The sequence below is a fragment of the Stegodyphus dumicola genome, chromosome 5 (assembly GCF_044657685.1).
Source record: "Stegodyphus dumicola isolate Sdum_Otavi_A_Nest chromosome 5, ASM4465768v1".
Classification (NCBI taxonomy): Eukaryota; Metazoa; Arthropoda; class Arachnida; order Araneae; family Eresidae; genus Stegodyphus; species Stegodyphus dumicola.
In genome coordinates this window covers 19,737,333-19,752,736 of record NC_140772.1, presented here as the reverse complement: position 1 = coordinate 19,752,736, position 15,404 = coordinate 19,737,333, and the positions used below count along the sequence as shown (strand labels likewise).

At 33.9% G+C, this 15,404-nt stretch overlaps 1 protein-coding gene across 3 annotated transcripts in view; it reads left to right on the top strand.

The window, feature by feature from the left end:
• LOC118203698 (WD repeat-containing protein 48) overlaps positions 1-15,404 on the top strand; it is a 113,935-nt gene that overhangs the window by 49,989 nt on the left and 48,542 nt on the right. For all 3 annotated transcript variants that reach the window (XM_085816484.1, XM_085816483.1, XM_085816485.1), the window contains exons 10-12: positions 374-461; positions 580-677; positions 13,971-14,078. In XM_085816484.1, coding sequence (XP_085672610.1) covers positions 374-461; positions 580-677; positions 13,971-14,078 — 294 coding nt within the window. The remainder of the gene's footprint in view (positions 1-373; positions 462-579; positions 678-13,970; positions 14,079-15,404) is intronic.

Sequence of the window (15,404 nt, the reverse complement as noted above, 5' to 3'; positions counted from 1 at the left end):
TAGATGCTCTCTCATTTCAAGGCAATAAAAGTGGTAATTACTGGTTTTCAGTTTTTGTATTAGTTCAAACTTAATTTGTATTTAATAGATTAGTACATGTATTATATTGATGTATTGATGTTTGACTTTGTATATAAGTTTACCACATTTCTTTTGTAGCTGCTAATTTATGAATATTGAAATAATGTTTGAATATTTTTGGAGTGCATTATTACTCAAGGGTGTTGGATTATTTCAAAGAACATTAAGATCCATATTTGAAGTTACATGGGAATGTTTTGTTCTTGATATGCTTTTTTCTATTGTTCTGTTTAACAAATTGTTTAAATTTATGCAATTTTCTAGGGTTTAATTTATTTCATATTTATTTTAGTCTGTAAATAATCGAAATTGCAGAATGGATGATTATGATACTGAAACTTTACCTCCATTAAACCAGCATCCTGATCATGTGATCAAAGGTAAAACAAAAATGCTTATTTAGCTGATTCAGTACATTTCAAAAGTGTTAATGCACTTTCTGGTTTCATTTGTATATGTTAATTCTTTCATGTTTTAGTCAAATATTTATCATTGTAGGAAATCCTAGCATAAGACATTATGCTGTTCTCAATGACAAAAGGCATATTCTTACCAAAGATACTGACAACAATGTTCAGCTGTATGATGTTTTAAAAGTATGTTTAATTTCTTGTATATTGCCTTTATCAAATTTTGATGTTTAATTTTTTTTTTCTAAAGTCCACCTGACAGTTATATATAGTTGTTTTGCTTTTTTTCATTTCCTGTATACATTTAAATTTTTATGAATTGCTTTTAATTTTGTGCACATATTTCATATTTTCTTTATCTTGGTGTATGTATATATTCATAATATTACATCCATATTTAGCCTCATATTCATAACATCATCATACTCTACTATTTTCCCTTATTTTTAAGTAACACTTAGCACAGTAATTTATTGTTTGTTTATTGTTACTTTATGTTTCTTGTTATTATATATATATATATATATATATATATATTTTTTTTTTTTTTTTTAATGGCAAAAAAGAAAGGAGAGACAGTTCTATATCTCCTATTCTACTGAGCCAATTCACCAAGTTTGTTTTTCATGTCTCGAAAGCCCAACTTAAGATATATATTAGATTTATATATAGCATTGTTCTAATATATGTATTTTGACACAAAATTGGACTTTTTCTAAAATGGCATGCCAATTTTTTCCCCTATTTCGATTCTACGATTCAAATTGTGAGTAAATATAAAATTTTCTAAAATTTGGTGTGAAATGTACAGAGAAATTCAAAAATTTACTTTGGCAAATTTTTTTTCAGTTTACACGAAGAATAATTCACTTGGTAAACTTAATTTATAGCAACCTATTTTCCTTTCCTTTTTTTCATTGTAAACGAGCAGAAAAAAAAATCATCTTTCATTATTTCAGATAATTTTAACAAAGGGCATAAGTAATTTGCCTAGTTTTTTTAGTGCCATATATTCTAGCATACAATCTGCGCCTATTATTTCAAATTACATTTTTTTTTTTTTTTTATTTTTAGTATATTCACTGTATTACGTGCACCCTTTTCTTTATGAAGAAACCTCAAAATACACGTGCACTTTAGAAGTCATTCATTCAAAGATTATTTCCAGGCTTTTCAAACATTGGTATGCTGATTTGATAAGCGATAAGGAGAAGAACATGTGTGTCGGAAAAATGCTTGAGGGAGTAAAGAATTCTCCAATGAGGGTGGGTTGTATTTAATGCAGGTTTGCACAAGAATGTTATATTCTAGGGCTTCAAGAAAAGGTGGACATAATTTAGGGTAGGAATGCACTTCTGACCTGGCTGAATTCACGAATTAGGAATCAGCTGTTTTCTCTTTCTGAAATCTTCAAATGATTTTGAAGTGAACATTGAAAGCTTTAGTAAATTACATTTCTGTCAGTTGAAATACAGTTGATCTAGTTTCCTTTTAGTAATAAATATGGTTCCTGCCATATGAAACACACACAGTGTTGGTTTCAAATACAAAGTCGTTCAGTTTGAAAAGAAAATGGAAATCATGCCGCAGCAAGGATGGCCTAGGTGAAATCTCCAAAGTGAAATTAAAAGAGACTTTGGTGTAGTCAATTTATGACATGGAGTAATTTAATTCTATGAGAAAAAAAAACAAGTTTTGCAAAGACTTCCAAAAGATTTTGACAACAAATTGATAAGTTTCCAGAAGTATATTGTTGACCTATGAAGGGAGAAAAAAAAAAAAAAGAATCATTTACTACCACATATTGGAAATATGGATGAAACTCTAGTCAGGGATTGGAAGCGTGCAAATACGGCTACTTCACAACATGAAAACTGACTTGAACTTTAAAGGATTTACTTTGATTTTGTCCAAAATCTCTACAATTTTTTCTCATCGTCAACACATTATTGAGATATACTGGCTTTAAATTTGAATTTTGATAAAAATAAAAATGTACTGAAAAGCTTATCAAAAACACATCGGTCTTCACATGCAGATACAAATAACATAACATAACAATGGTGGCGCTTCCTTCTTATAAAAAGAAGGAAAAAAGCTTAGGCAATGTTGCCCATTACTCTTCCGCCATTTGAACATTTAAAACAAAGATTTTAAATGGTTATTCCCGTGTAAGGTAAATAGAAGATAAGATCCCAAACTACCACCAAATATATAATATTAGTTAAAGATCCCATCTTTAAATTCAGGGGGTCAGTTAAATCGTTAAAACATCCCAATTAGATGAAGAGCCGATTCAATTCCTCCCAAACCACCAAATGCCAACTCTTGACCAAGCAAGGGTGCGATGGTGAGTCTGAAAAATAAATTAAATAAGGAGGACAGAGGTGCTTCCTTAAGCCAAGTGGGAGAGGGAATTTCCTGCATAGTTTCTTTTGCCAAAAAAAAGGGGGGGGCTCACAGGGCATCTCATTGCTTGTTTTTTTTTTTTTTTTTTTTTTTTTTTTTTTTTTTTTTTTTCAAATTCACCTTACCTGTAGGTGATACATTAGGAACCCTATTATGCCAGACAGTCCTTTGTACAGAAGGGCCTGATCGAAACTGATGTAGGGAAATCCAAGGAATTTGTTTTTATGAATAGAAAATACTGGACATCGTCCCAGGAAGTGAATAGGTGTTTCCTCTTCTTCTCCACAAAAGCAGAGAGGAGATTTGACAAGACCACATTTGTTGAGATGCTTGGCCAGATAAACATGTCCAGTAACAATTTGAATTACCTGCCGTAGGTTAGTTCTACTGAGATGTATGAGTTTACCTGATAAGTTAAGTGTACTGAGTACCAATTTAGAATGAGCACAGTCTGGTAGTTTAGACCATATATCGTCATGTTTGTTCTTTACCCAGCTTCTTACTTCTTTTTTAACAGTTTGATATGAAACTGGGTAAAATGGCTCTGGGCCAGACATGGGTAGTTGCGAAGCATCTTTAGCTACTTTATCGGCTAGTTCATTTCCAGCAAAATCAAAATGACCTGGGACCAAAACTAAACTAATGGTGTTATGGGCCTGAGCCAGAGGATTGAGATCTTGAGCATAGTTCAAAATATAGTTTTGTAACTTGACATGATTAGTCAGAGCAAGGATGGCTGATTCTGTGTCAGAAAGAATATATATGTTCTTGTCAACCATATTCTTAGCTAAGAGCTCCTTGACGACCATATTGGTTGCCAGAACCTCCGCTTGGGAAACAGTTGCTAGTTTACCCGGGTATAGATGAAATCTAATGAAATCTCCAGATCCCTTGGTTCTTATAATAAATAGCTCCAGCTCCAGTGAAATTGGATTTTGATCCATCTGTGTAGCTTTCAACTGATCCTGTTGGGATTAGGTCAATTAGAGATTCTATCTCATTCCTTTTTGGTAAATAAGTTAAGAATAGTTTATCTGGAGCTATTGTTTTAGTAATTGCATCTTTGGGCATATATATTATAGGGATCTCATTGCCCAAGTCAAGGCCGATTCAAAGTCAATGTGGCTTTTATGACTGAAACCTGTCCTTTGGCACCATGTGCCATTTTTATTCAACCTATGCATTGCTTTAATTTCTTCTCCACTCAAGAACAGTTTCAAGGGTGGAATTTGCAGTAAAAATTCTAATGCGCCAGTAGGGGTACTGTAGTCCCACTAATGCATAGACAAGCAAGTCTTTGCACCTTCTGCAAAATGTTTACATATGTGCTTTTGTTAATAACATTGATCCATACCACACATCCATAAGAAAGCATTGGCCGGATTATGGCAGTATAAATCCATAGAGTAGATTTTGAGTTAAGGCCCCCATTGTTTGCCAACGATTCACCTACAAAGTATTCGTACATTTGTGCTGTTTATGTACCTCGTATTAGAATGGCGCCGACATGGATGACGCAGTTTCGACTTTGATTATACTTAATAAATTCAGCCACTCTCGGTCTATTTCAACCAAACTGAATACATTTAATAATATAACATTTAGTAATAATTCAGGAGTACAAATAAGCATAAAATAATAATTACAACCGTTACCGCTACGCTTTTAGCAACCGAATCCTACGAACGACAAATCTCAAAAGCATGTTGCCAACGAAAAGGTAGAAATTAATTCGATAGGCGTGGCAGTGAACATGTGCCTTTCTTTTATATGGGTGACCCATGTGAGTTTACTGTCCAGGTAACATCCTAGGTATTTAACGCATTCCTTACATCTGATAATCTGGTTACCTAGATACAAATCTGCCAGTTTCCATTTCCTGTTCCACCTGAAAACTATGACCTCTGATTTTTCAGCAGAGAAAGATAGGCCATTTGTTTCACCCCAGTGTGATACTTTATTCAAGATTTGCTGAGCTTGATTGTGTAGGGTTCCAATATCGAAACCCTGTAGTAACACAATAAGATCATCTGCATAAGCCTGTGACAGGCCGGGCTCCTCCTGTAGAAGTACTAAGAGTGAGTTGAATACCAGGTTCCACAGGAATGGAGAAAGAATACCACCATGTGGACACCCTTTAGTAATATCTCTCTTTACTTCACAGTCAGTTAGACTAATGCAGATATTCCTGTTTTTAATCATAAAGATGACCCATCTTGTTATCATAGGGTTAATATGACTTCTAATGAGGGCTTTATGTATTTCCTCGAAGCCGATGTTATCAAAGGTTCCTACAATATCCAGTAGAATTCCAATTGCAAAGTGTCCGTCTATAATTGTTTTTTTCAATTTTCCACACCAGTTTGTGTGGGCTGACTCAGTGGAGAAGTCAGGTGTAAAACCATGTTGGTCTAAGCCAAAAATATGGTTCAGATTATTATCTGACTGGAGGTGCCAGAAAATCAATCGCTCCAACAACTTAAGCTGGAAGGACGTTAGTGTGATTATTCTAAATGAGTTTGGTCTCTCATATGTATCTTTTCCTGGTTTGGGGAGAAACACACCTCGTGAAGTTTTCCATACCTTAGGAACATATCCTAAAACCAAGCTGGATTCGAATATGTCCACGAAAAAGTGGCCAAAAATGTCCCAGCCTTTCTGGAGCAGAATTGGGTAAATACTATCATTCCCTGGAGATTTAAAGGGAAGAAATACATCTAGGGCCGCTTTAGCTTTTTCGAAGTTCACTATTGTTTTAGCAAAATCCGAATTTAATGTACTATGAAGGCATTCCAATAAGTTTTCATGGGGGGTCAAAGATGACACTTGTGTTCCCCAGGTGAAAATCAGCATGGTCGATAGTGTATCCAGAGGGTTTATAGTATAACTGCCATCTGGTCGCATAACCGATGAGAGTTGAGATTCCTGAGACCTCTTAAGAATCTTATATACTCTGGCAGTCTCATGATAGGACTGAATATCTGTGCTGAAGGATCTCCATGAGTTGGATTTGGTTTTCCTGATTTCACTTTTAAATTTCCTTTATAGGATTTTAAAGTTAGACCAGTTAACTTCAGAGTTATTTCTGACTGCTTTCCTATGAGCTCTCTAAACCTCTAGGTGGAGGCTTTCAAGCTCATTGGTCCACCAGACTCTTGCTAGAAGAGTACTTTCTTTGTTTGAGAAGGCATGATGCATGATAGGATTCAATAATGATATTTGTCAGGTTGTTTGCTTGGATATCAAGCTCCTCAACTGAACAATTATTGTCTAAAGCCTGAAGGTTAATGAGATTATAAACCAGGGAGTCCTTATAAAGGTCCCAATTTGTGTTTTTAATGTTTCTGAAAAATTCAGCTGGAATTTCATCCCTAATACCAAATTGTATAAGGCGATGGTCTGAAAGTGAGGGATTGTCACTTACATGCTAATTCTCAATAAGATTATAGATATCAGATGCAGTTAGTGGGAGGTCAATGACCTCTTCTCTTCTTCTGTTGACAAAGGTGGGGCGATTTACCCTGTTTACCCAAGTTAGGTTGGTGTTCATTATAAGTTTCATGAGTTTTTCTCCTCTAGGATTGGTATCAGAACTGCCCCATGATAGATGGTGAGCGTTAACATTACCACCAATAATCATAGGAATATTGTTGATTTCACAGAAACTCACAAGATCTATAAATTCTTGTGGAATGTTAAGGTCATAAGCCATGTAAACCGAGCAGAAACAAATGTTTCCTCTTAGTAAACTGTTTATGTCCTTGGTTAAAGTAGTAATCACATCCTCTGATGTGATTTGAGATAATTTCATAGCCTTTATATTTTTAGAAATGTAAATGCTAGTTCCTTGTCTTTAATTATGTCCTTCTGATGAAAAGAAGTGTGCGTCCATGGGCCTACCAAGGATTTTACCCTTGTAGACCCAAGGTTTTTGAATTAAGGCAACAAAAGTGCCTTGTTTACCTAATTGAGCAGCTAAATTGTATGAAGCTGCTCTACTGTGTTGCAGGTTTAGTTGACTTACCTTAACCATTAAAACTGGTTAAATGAGAGTTAAGAATTTACCCTGAAGGATTTTAGGAGAGAGACTTGGTTAAAAGCCACCTCCTTAACCCACGACTTCCATGAAGTCGTGATGGGGGAAACCTTTTCAGAGGTCTTTCCCTGAGCCTCCAAAGAAGGGTCTAGTTCTGACTCCTTTTCGGTTTCCCCTTCTTCCATCAGCTGTTTCCTCGGAGGATCCTTGGGTGGAGGAATTGACTCGCTCTGTTGCCTCAGCTTCTTCAGCTGTACAGAGCCACGGGCGCCACAGAAAAGCTTGATGTTCTGGGCCCCCAGGTAATCCATGAGCTCAGGATCCACTCCCAGCACCAGAGTGTTACCTCCGTCTTCAGGTATGACTGCCTTGATGGCGATCTTCTTAACATCCAGGCCCTTGTTGCAGACTTCAAGGAGCTTGACATTATCTTTTGGTGACCTGTTACCAGGAAACCAAGCGAAAAATCGAGGATGAGGTCTGTCTCCAGGAGCCAGGGTGATTTTCTCCAGGGCCAGGTAGATCATTGATTAGTGTCTTTAAGACATTCACAGTCTCCTGGTCCTCACACGCAATGTTGAGACCATTTGGTTGTAGGACTGCCTTGTGGACCCTACAAGTGGTGTTGGAGTCGTTGATAATTTGGTCATCAATCACAGAAGTGATGAAGTCTGCATCCGCCGACGTTATGTTTCTGGAATCATCCTTGCAGATGACCCACAGAGTGATTGCCTTCCTCACAGTTTGACTATAAAGGTGTTGTTTCTTAAGGGCCATTTCCGTGTTGTTACCAGAAATGCGTCTTCTCTTAGGAGAATCTTCATTGCTTGGAAGACTCTTTCTCAAGTTTCGAGGTCATACCAGAGGTCTCAGCTTTAGCTGTTTTCTCCCTCGCTCCCTTCTCCCCGGTGATCGAGATACCTTCCAGGGCCCTCTCCAACCTTTTCCGCTCCTTCTGGCATTATCTCTTTTCTCTTCTTTCATTTAAAATCTCCATCATTGGTGACTGAGCATCCCCTTGTGTATCTGACGCAGCACTTCTGACAGAGGAGTCAGAATCCACCCCCACCGGGTTCAAGGCATCAGTGCCCGAAGGCACATTCACCTCCTCACCAGCAGTTCAGTTCTGTAGTCCTAAAGAGAAGAGTGTCTGCACCCAAAGGCACATTCACTCCCTTAGAAGGAGCTACAGTGGTTAAAGTGGGGGGTTTTAGAAGATGCGCTTTTATCTGATTCTGTTTTTTTGACATCCATCTTGGTAGCTGATTGAAGAAAGGGGGAGAAAAATTCCTTCTGATTTTCTAAAAGCCAGTTCGGTTTCTAAAAGCCAGTTCTAAATCCAGGACTAGCCCCGGATTTAGCAGCCAGCAGTGACCTCGCAAGAGCCCCTCTGCTCTGCCACCCAGGTATCACCTGGAACTACAAGGCAGGAGAGATTATAGAGCAGCCAGGACATGCTGGTTAGGCTGCCCCGGGCTCCTGTACTATCTGGCGGCTTGAGACGCAAAACTCAGTTTTTCTCCTGTATCCTCTACACGGCTGCTTCCTCCAAGACCCCTCCTCTCCAGACCAGAGGTCCTTGAAATTTCAGATCCTCCCCCCGATCGCCGGTTTTCCTAGGAAGTAGCAGTCCGTTAAGTTGTCATTATTCATCATCAGACTGAACCTCATCCCACTAAACCCCGGTATGCCACAGGACTTTGTGGCAATTCCCAATTTAGCACCACCCAGGGGGCACGTGTGACTTAAGTATGATCACGAATGTTGACAACGTCCCCCCTCAGATGCAATTAAAGCTTTACCTGAAGATACAGAAATTGTCATGAGCCTTGATTGTTTAATTAATGATGAGTCACAGATAGTGGATACTCAACTTTCTGCAAAAAACTTGGAAACTTCTTTTTTAACTATCTTTTGAAATGATATTTGTACTCATATTGACAAAGTGAATTTATTCATCCAGAGTAAAAATATGGTTTTGTCGAAAACAGAGCAATTGTTAAAATCTTTACTGGCATATATAAAACTCAAAAGAGACTCTTGATTTTTATGAGTCAAAAGCCAAGCGAATATCTTTATTAAAGAGTATCAAAATATTCACAAGCGTGTAAGACCATGCAATGCTAGGTTAACTTTCCTTGAAGGAGATAAAGACACAGATGTAACTTTTGAAGGCAACCACAGCCAGAAATTTTTAAAGTAGAAATCTTTTTACTAATAATCAACCATCTAATTTACAGCATACAAAAACGCGGTAAAAAATATGAGGAGGTATTTGAACTGTCTTTTTTTTTTTTTTTTTTTTTTTTTAATATTTGTAATTTGGATGAGAGTGGAATTAAAATGGCATGAGAAAATATCAAAATTTTATGATAAGGTGTTCATGTGGAGGAACTGAATTTAGAATGTCAATAGTATCAAAACATAAGTCATGTCTAATTACTGATGGTGAAAACCCAAAGAAAAAATAAAGATAAGACATGGAAAAAAGGGTGATTTATAAGAAATATAATTTTAGAAATGCGGACGACGATGAACAGTTGTTTGATAAGGAGATTGGGATTAGTATCAATGCACTCTATACATACCTGTATAATAAGACTATTTACAATGTTCGCAAATATTGAAATACAGTCAAAAGTCGTTAATCCGGACTCATCGGGACTTTGGCGATTCCGGATTATAGATCATCAGTTAAAATTTCGTAAGATGGCACGCAGAAATTCTAAAATTAAAAATATGAAGCCGTAATTTATGAAATAAAGAACAATTATGATCTAAAGGGTATCAAAATTTACAAAAAAAAAAAAAAAAAAAAAAAGCTTAATATTTATTTACTTTATTAAACATTTCTTTCAATGTAAGTTGTTTAAGTTGCTTCGTTTTATGTGATAATACTTTCTCTTTAATTCTATAAACAGACATAATTTCTTGTTCAGTTACAAAGTTCCGCTGTTCAAGTCCTGTTAATTGCTGTGCCGAGAATACCGACTAACTTGTCAATCGAAATTTTTTCATTTTCACTAACCTCTCTGTCACATTCTTCATGTCTTTATTCATTTTTTGCAGCAATTCTACTTTTTGTTTGTTGGACATCGAAACATACTTTCGTTTTGTAGATCCTTTGGAAGTTCCAGCATCGGAAATTCTATTTGACATAATCGAAAGTTCAAGTTTACTTTTATAAAATTGCTCTTACAGTCTGCAAAAAATAATAAGCGCGATCCAATTCGAAGATTAAGGAACAACGCAATCATCAACATTAACTGAAATAGATAATTAGATAATTTTAGCTTACACCGTCCGTTATACATTAAACGCGCAGGCGAAAACGTATTCTGCACTTGCGCACACGCATATGCGCAGTAGTCAAGGTCTTACGTGCACGCGTAAAACGCCTGTGCGCATGTGCCAACGCGGTGCATGCGCAGAAAGTTTTTAGCTTTGAGGTCTGGATTATAGATCATTCCGGATTATGGGTGTCCGAATTAACGACTTTTGCCGGATTATGGGTGTCCGAATTAACGACTTTTGACTGTAGTAAGAAATTTCTTGTTGATGATGATTACTAATGCGAACAGTGAGCATTCATTTTCAACACTCAATCTAGTAAAAAATGAATTGAGAAATCGTATGACTCAATTTCATTTGAATAATTTAAGTTTAATGAGTGTTGAAAATGAAATATTACTAACAGTTGATTTTGAAGAGATAATTAAATATTTTTCAAAAATTATTATTTAATTTAAATAAAAATGTAAAAGCAAAACTTCATTTTATTACGTATTGCTTTTATTAAACATAACATTTAATGAAATAAAAGGGACTCAGGTGGGAATCTTTTGCATAAGGGGCTTAGGACCTCAAGAAATCTTAAGGTGTCCCTGATTCCACTAATGTTTGATATGATCGAAGATAAAATAATTGATGTGAAAGGAACAAAAATGATTTGCTTGGATGACGATGAACAGTTGTTTGATGAGGAGATTGGGATTGATATCAATACCAGCCAGATGAGGGATTCATATCATACATACTTGTATAATAAGACTATTCACAATGTTCGCAAATATTGAAATAATAAGGATAATTTTCTTGTCGATGATGATTACTAACACAAGCAATGAGCATTCATTTTCAACACTCAGTCTAGTCAAAAATGAATTGAGAAATCGTATTACTCAATTTCGTTTGAATAATTTAAGTTTGATGAGTGTTGAAAATGAAATACACTGGTTATCATAAATTAAGGAAAAATCACAAAAATAGTGATAACTCCCTCAAAAATAAGCCAAACCATGTAAAATTTGAATATGTTGCCAAGTAAGAGTAGCTGAGTAAACCTCCAATATATACAAATTAGTAGCGCTGCACTCGGAATTTGCTTAAAAACAACGGTTCACAAAAAATCTTACTTCACCATGGTGCTTTTCTACTTAACGGGCAGTACAAAATTTTAATCCATGCTTATTTTTTAAAAGCAATGATGCAAAAATGTAATTTCCTAGATTTTCATGCTCATGAGAGAGTATGAATGAATGGAAATGGTCACAAATTTTGGATAAGAAATGTGTGGCAAAAGCATTCTGTTGCCATAAAGAATCCAGGAAGTCTTTTAATTTGGGACATATTCGTATCTCCTCTAACAAGTAATATGAAGAAATTGTCGAAAAAATGTAATACAGAAATGGCAGCTATTCCAAACAGATCTATGCCATTAATTCATCCTTTATATGTATGTATCAACAAACCATTCAAAGAAAATTTAAAATGACAGTGGAATACATGGATGTTAGAAGGTGAAAAAACATTTGCAAAAGGCCAAATGCCTCATAACAATATAGAAATAGTGTGGATAATAAAAGCATGGATTAAAATGAAATCTGGCATAATTCAAAAATCATTCAAAAAATGTAGTATATCTAACAATCCAAATGGAGTGGAGATAATTATTGTTTATGAATCAGAGTAACAATGATGACAAAGATGAAACAAAATTCGATGACATGCCTGAAGATATAATAGAAGACAAATATGACAAACTTTTCATGTTATCCAATAATGAAAATTTTTAAGTTCATAAGGTATATCATTTCTTCTAAATAAACAGCATTTAAGTTCATATAAAAATCTAATTTTTGTATGCTTATCTTTTCCTTATTTCAAAATTTATTTTTATTTTATTTATGTATTTTTTTTATTTTTATATCTGGCATATAAATGCACACCTGTAAGCTTCAATCCTATTTTTTGTATTAAAAGTGCACATTATATGCTGGAATGTATAATAATTACATAACGTACATTCTTTATTTTCATAATTTTTTTTTTTTTTTTTTTAATTTATTTTTTTCCAGATATCCTCAAAATTTCGATTTTGTATTTATCAGCTTTCATTTTATATAGTAAATCTAGTCCAAAATTACTGGAATAAATAGATATATATGCACAATAAAGTACATGATAGTTAATGTAAACAAAGAAGAGAAAAATAAAAGGAAGGAGGAGAAGTACAATTTAACGTAAACCAAAACATTATAAACAATCATAAAAATAGTATAATTTATTTCATTAAAATTAATAGATTACTTAAGTATCAAAATATACAACAGTTAAATGAAGCCTGCTCATCTGGTCTTAAAATTAGGTTTTGTTTTAAAATTTTCAATATTTAATAAGAGATTAATAATATATATTCTATAATAAATAAATAGAATAAATAATTAAATATTAAAATATGACTGCTAAGATATCAAGATAATCTCTCTTGTTGCAATGAGTTAAACTGTTGAGCTAATGACAATTTCTGTCAGATTGTATAGAAAAAGTAAGATTAAATTAACTATTAAAATGAATATGAATGCTAATATATCAAGGTCTCTCTATCCTTGCAGTGAATTAAACTGTTCAGCTAATGGCAATTTCTGTCATATTGTATAAAAAAAATAGGACTTAGAAAATCGAGTTTTGAAAAAGAGTTATTGATAGTTCTGAGAAAAAGAGGAATTAAGTAGCATTTTATTTTCTAAATGCCAGATTTGTGTATTAAAAACATTCTGTGATGAATATTGTGTTAACTTCTTGAATCTGTCTTTATTTTGAAATTAGATACATTTTGTGATATCATCAATTAAGTGACAAGATTTTAAATGAAACCTTCATTGAAAAACAGCAGTTATTTATATGGAAATTTTGTCCTGCTGCTAATTTCTATGATTATTTTCATGAATTTTTTGTGAGATTTTGGAACTTACCATTAAATTTATAAATTAAAAATTTTTCTCGAGTTTGTAATTTCTGTTAAAATTGTGGATATTTTTCATATTAAAGTAATTTTAGTTGCCAAGGTGCTTTTACTAACTATTAAAATGCAAAGTAAATAATTTTAATACTTGTGAAGATGCCTTTATTAATTCTATAAATGCATTACCGGTGATAATTGACATTGCGTTCAAGAAGAAAATGAGTGAAAGATAAAGAACTCTTTAGGTCTGATTATGGTAAAGCACAAGATATTTTTGCCTGTAGGAAAAAATGCCTTCATGGCAAACTTTCTTAGGGAAACTGGCCAGTATTTTCATGAAGGAAATCACAAAAGCTTAATGCAACCAGCCCATTCAGTTGCCTAAAAATAGAATCTGGAATAGATTACTAGTGTTTAATGGTTTTAGTTTTAGACCACTATTAGAATTTGACAGGTTAATATCCCAGATTTTTGCAAAATTTTGCGAGAAAAGCTATCCTATACCAATTTTTGTGGAATCATTAGTATAAATTGTAGATTTCAAAATTTTTCCAAAATTTCATGAGATCGTAGTATAAGTGCTGGGCTATAAAATTTCTGTATTCTTTAACCTTATGAATTTTGAGTCAATTTTCTATCTGTTTTTTTCAAAATTTCATGAAATTGCAGTAGTTGCTATCATGATAACATATGTATATAAATGAAAATGTCATTACTTTTTTATTTCTATTGCTTAAAATATTTTCTTTGAAGACTACTTATACATGTATTTATTCCTTATGTCTTTTAGGCATCAAAACTGGAGGATCTGGGTCAAGTTGATTTTGAGGCTGAGGTTAAAAAACATTTCAAACTTGTTTATGTACCAAATTGGTTTTCTGTTGATCTTAAAACAGGGGTAAGTTCACTATTAATATGTGTGCCATTTTCTTGAAAACAAATTTTCATGCATTTATATAGTGAAATTTTATAATTATAATTTCTTGTGTTAATGAAAATATCCTTAAGATTATCTTAATGTATTTCCATTTTTTAAAAGTGTTTAAGCTATTTTATGTACTAAGAAGAAAAGGAAAGTATTATATCTTTTTTCCAAGGAAGATGCATTTTATTTGGTAATTAGATATGCAAAAATGACCATTAACTAAAACTGCCTATCAATGAATGCATTTGGAACTACATTGTGAAAAGTTTCAAATGAAGGAATAGCTTATGTTTGATAACTGTTTCAGTGGTTTCAGATTGCGGTTTCTAAGAGTGCAGTAATTTATTTATTGTTAGGCAAAAGAACTGACAGTAATTAAGTAATGGGAGAAGTCGCTCAACACTCAACCTTCATGAAAATACAATTCTTGGCTGGAACAGTTTTATGAGAGAGATGTATTATCTGTATCTAATATGTTGACCAAATTAACTAAAAGGTGGTTCTGAAAAAATTGCAACATAAATAAACAAGAATCTAGTCATACGAAGAAAAACAAAGCCGACAGGGTTCTTCCACATACTAATATTTGGCAGGTTATGCCAGGAAACTGGCATTCTTTCTCGTTTAGGTTCTGAACTGAGAGGCAACCACACTCGTGGCAAAAAATATCAAACACATACAAAAGGGCTTGATGATTTATTCAGATTGTTGGCGAGTATATAAAACAAAGAAACTGGGAAAAACATGACATTTTACTTGGAGCCATAAATTTTGTTGTTTCAACTACTGCTACTCATATGCAAAATATTTAAATATTGTGGCACTTTGCTAAGTGGCAGAATAAAAATCAGCAAGGTGTGATATACCATCATCACGACTCTTACCTTTTGGGGTGAAACTCCTTGGGATGAGATGTTGCTTCTGATGCTATATTAAAAATTATCATGGGTATGGCAGCCACAAATTATATATGAAAGTTAAACAGGAATTTGGCAATAGTCAGGGTGCCAACTTCGCATTTAAAAATGGAGTCTTCTTCATTTCATTATTTCAGCTGCTAATATAAATATACCCAACATATATGATAAGGAAATGAATTTTTTGGATGCTGGTTGAAAAGTAAAAAAGTATGAGTGTTGTGGTACTTTGTCATATCATTTGTCAAATAAATTTTTCATGTTTACCTTGTGGTGTAAAATACTGGTTAGAATTTTAATTTCTATTTTCATTCCATGATGGGGATTTTTCAAAATCTGAAACAAAGGATTCTAAAAACTAATTTTAAATATATAGTTTGAG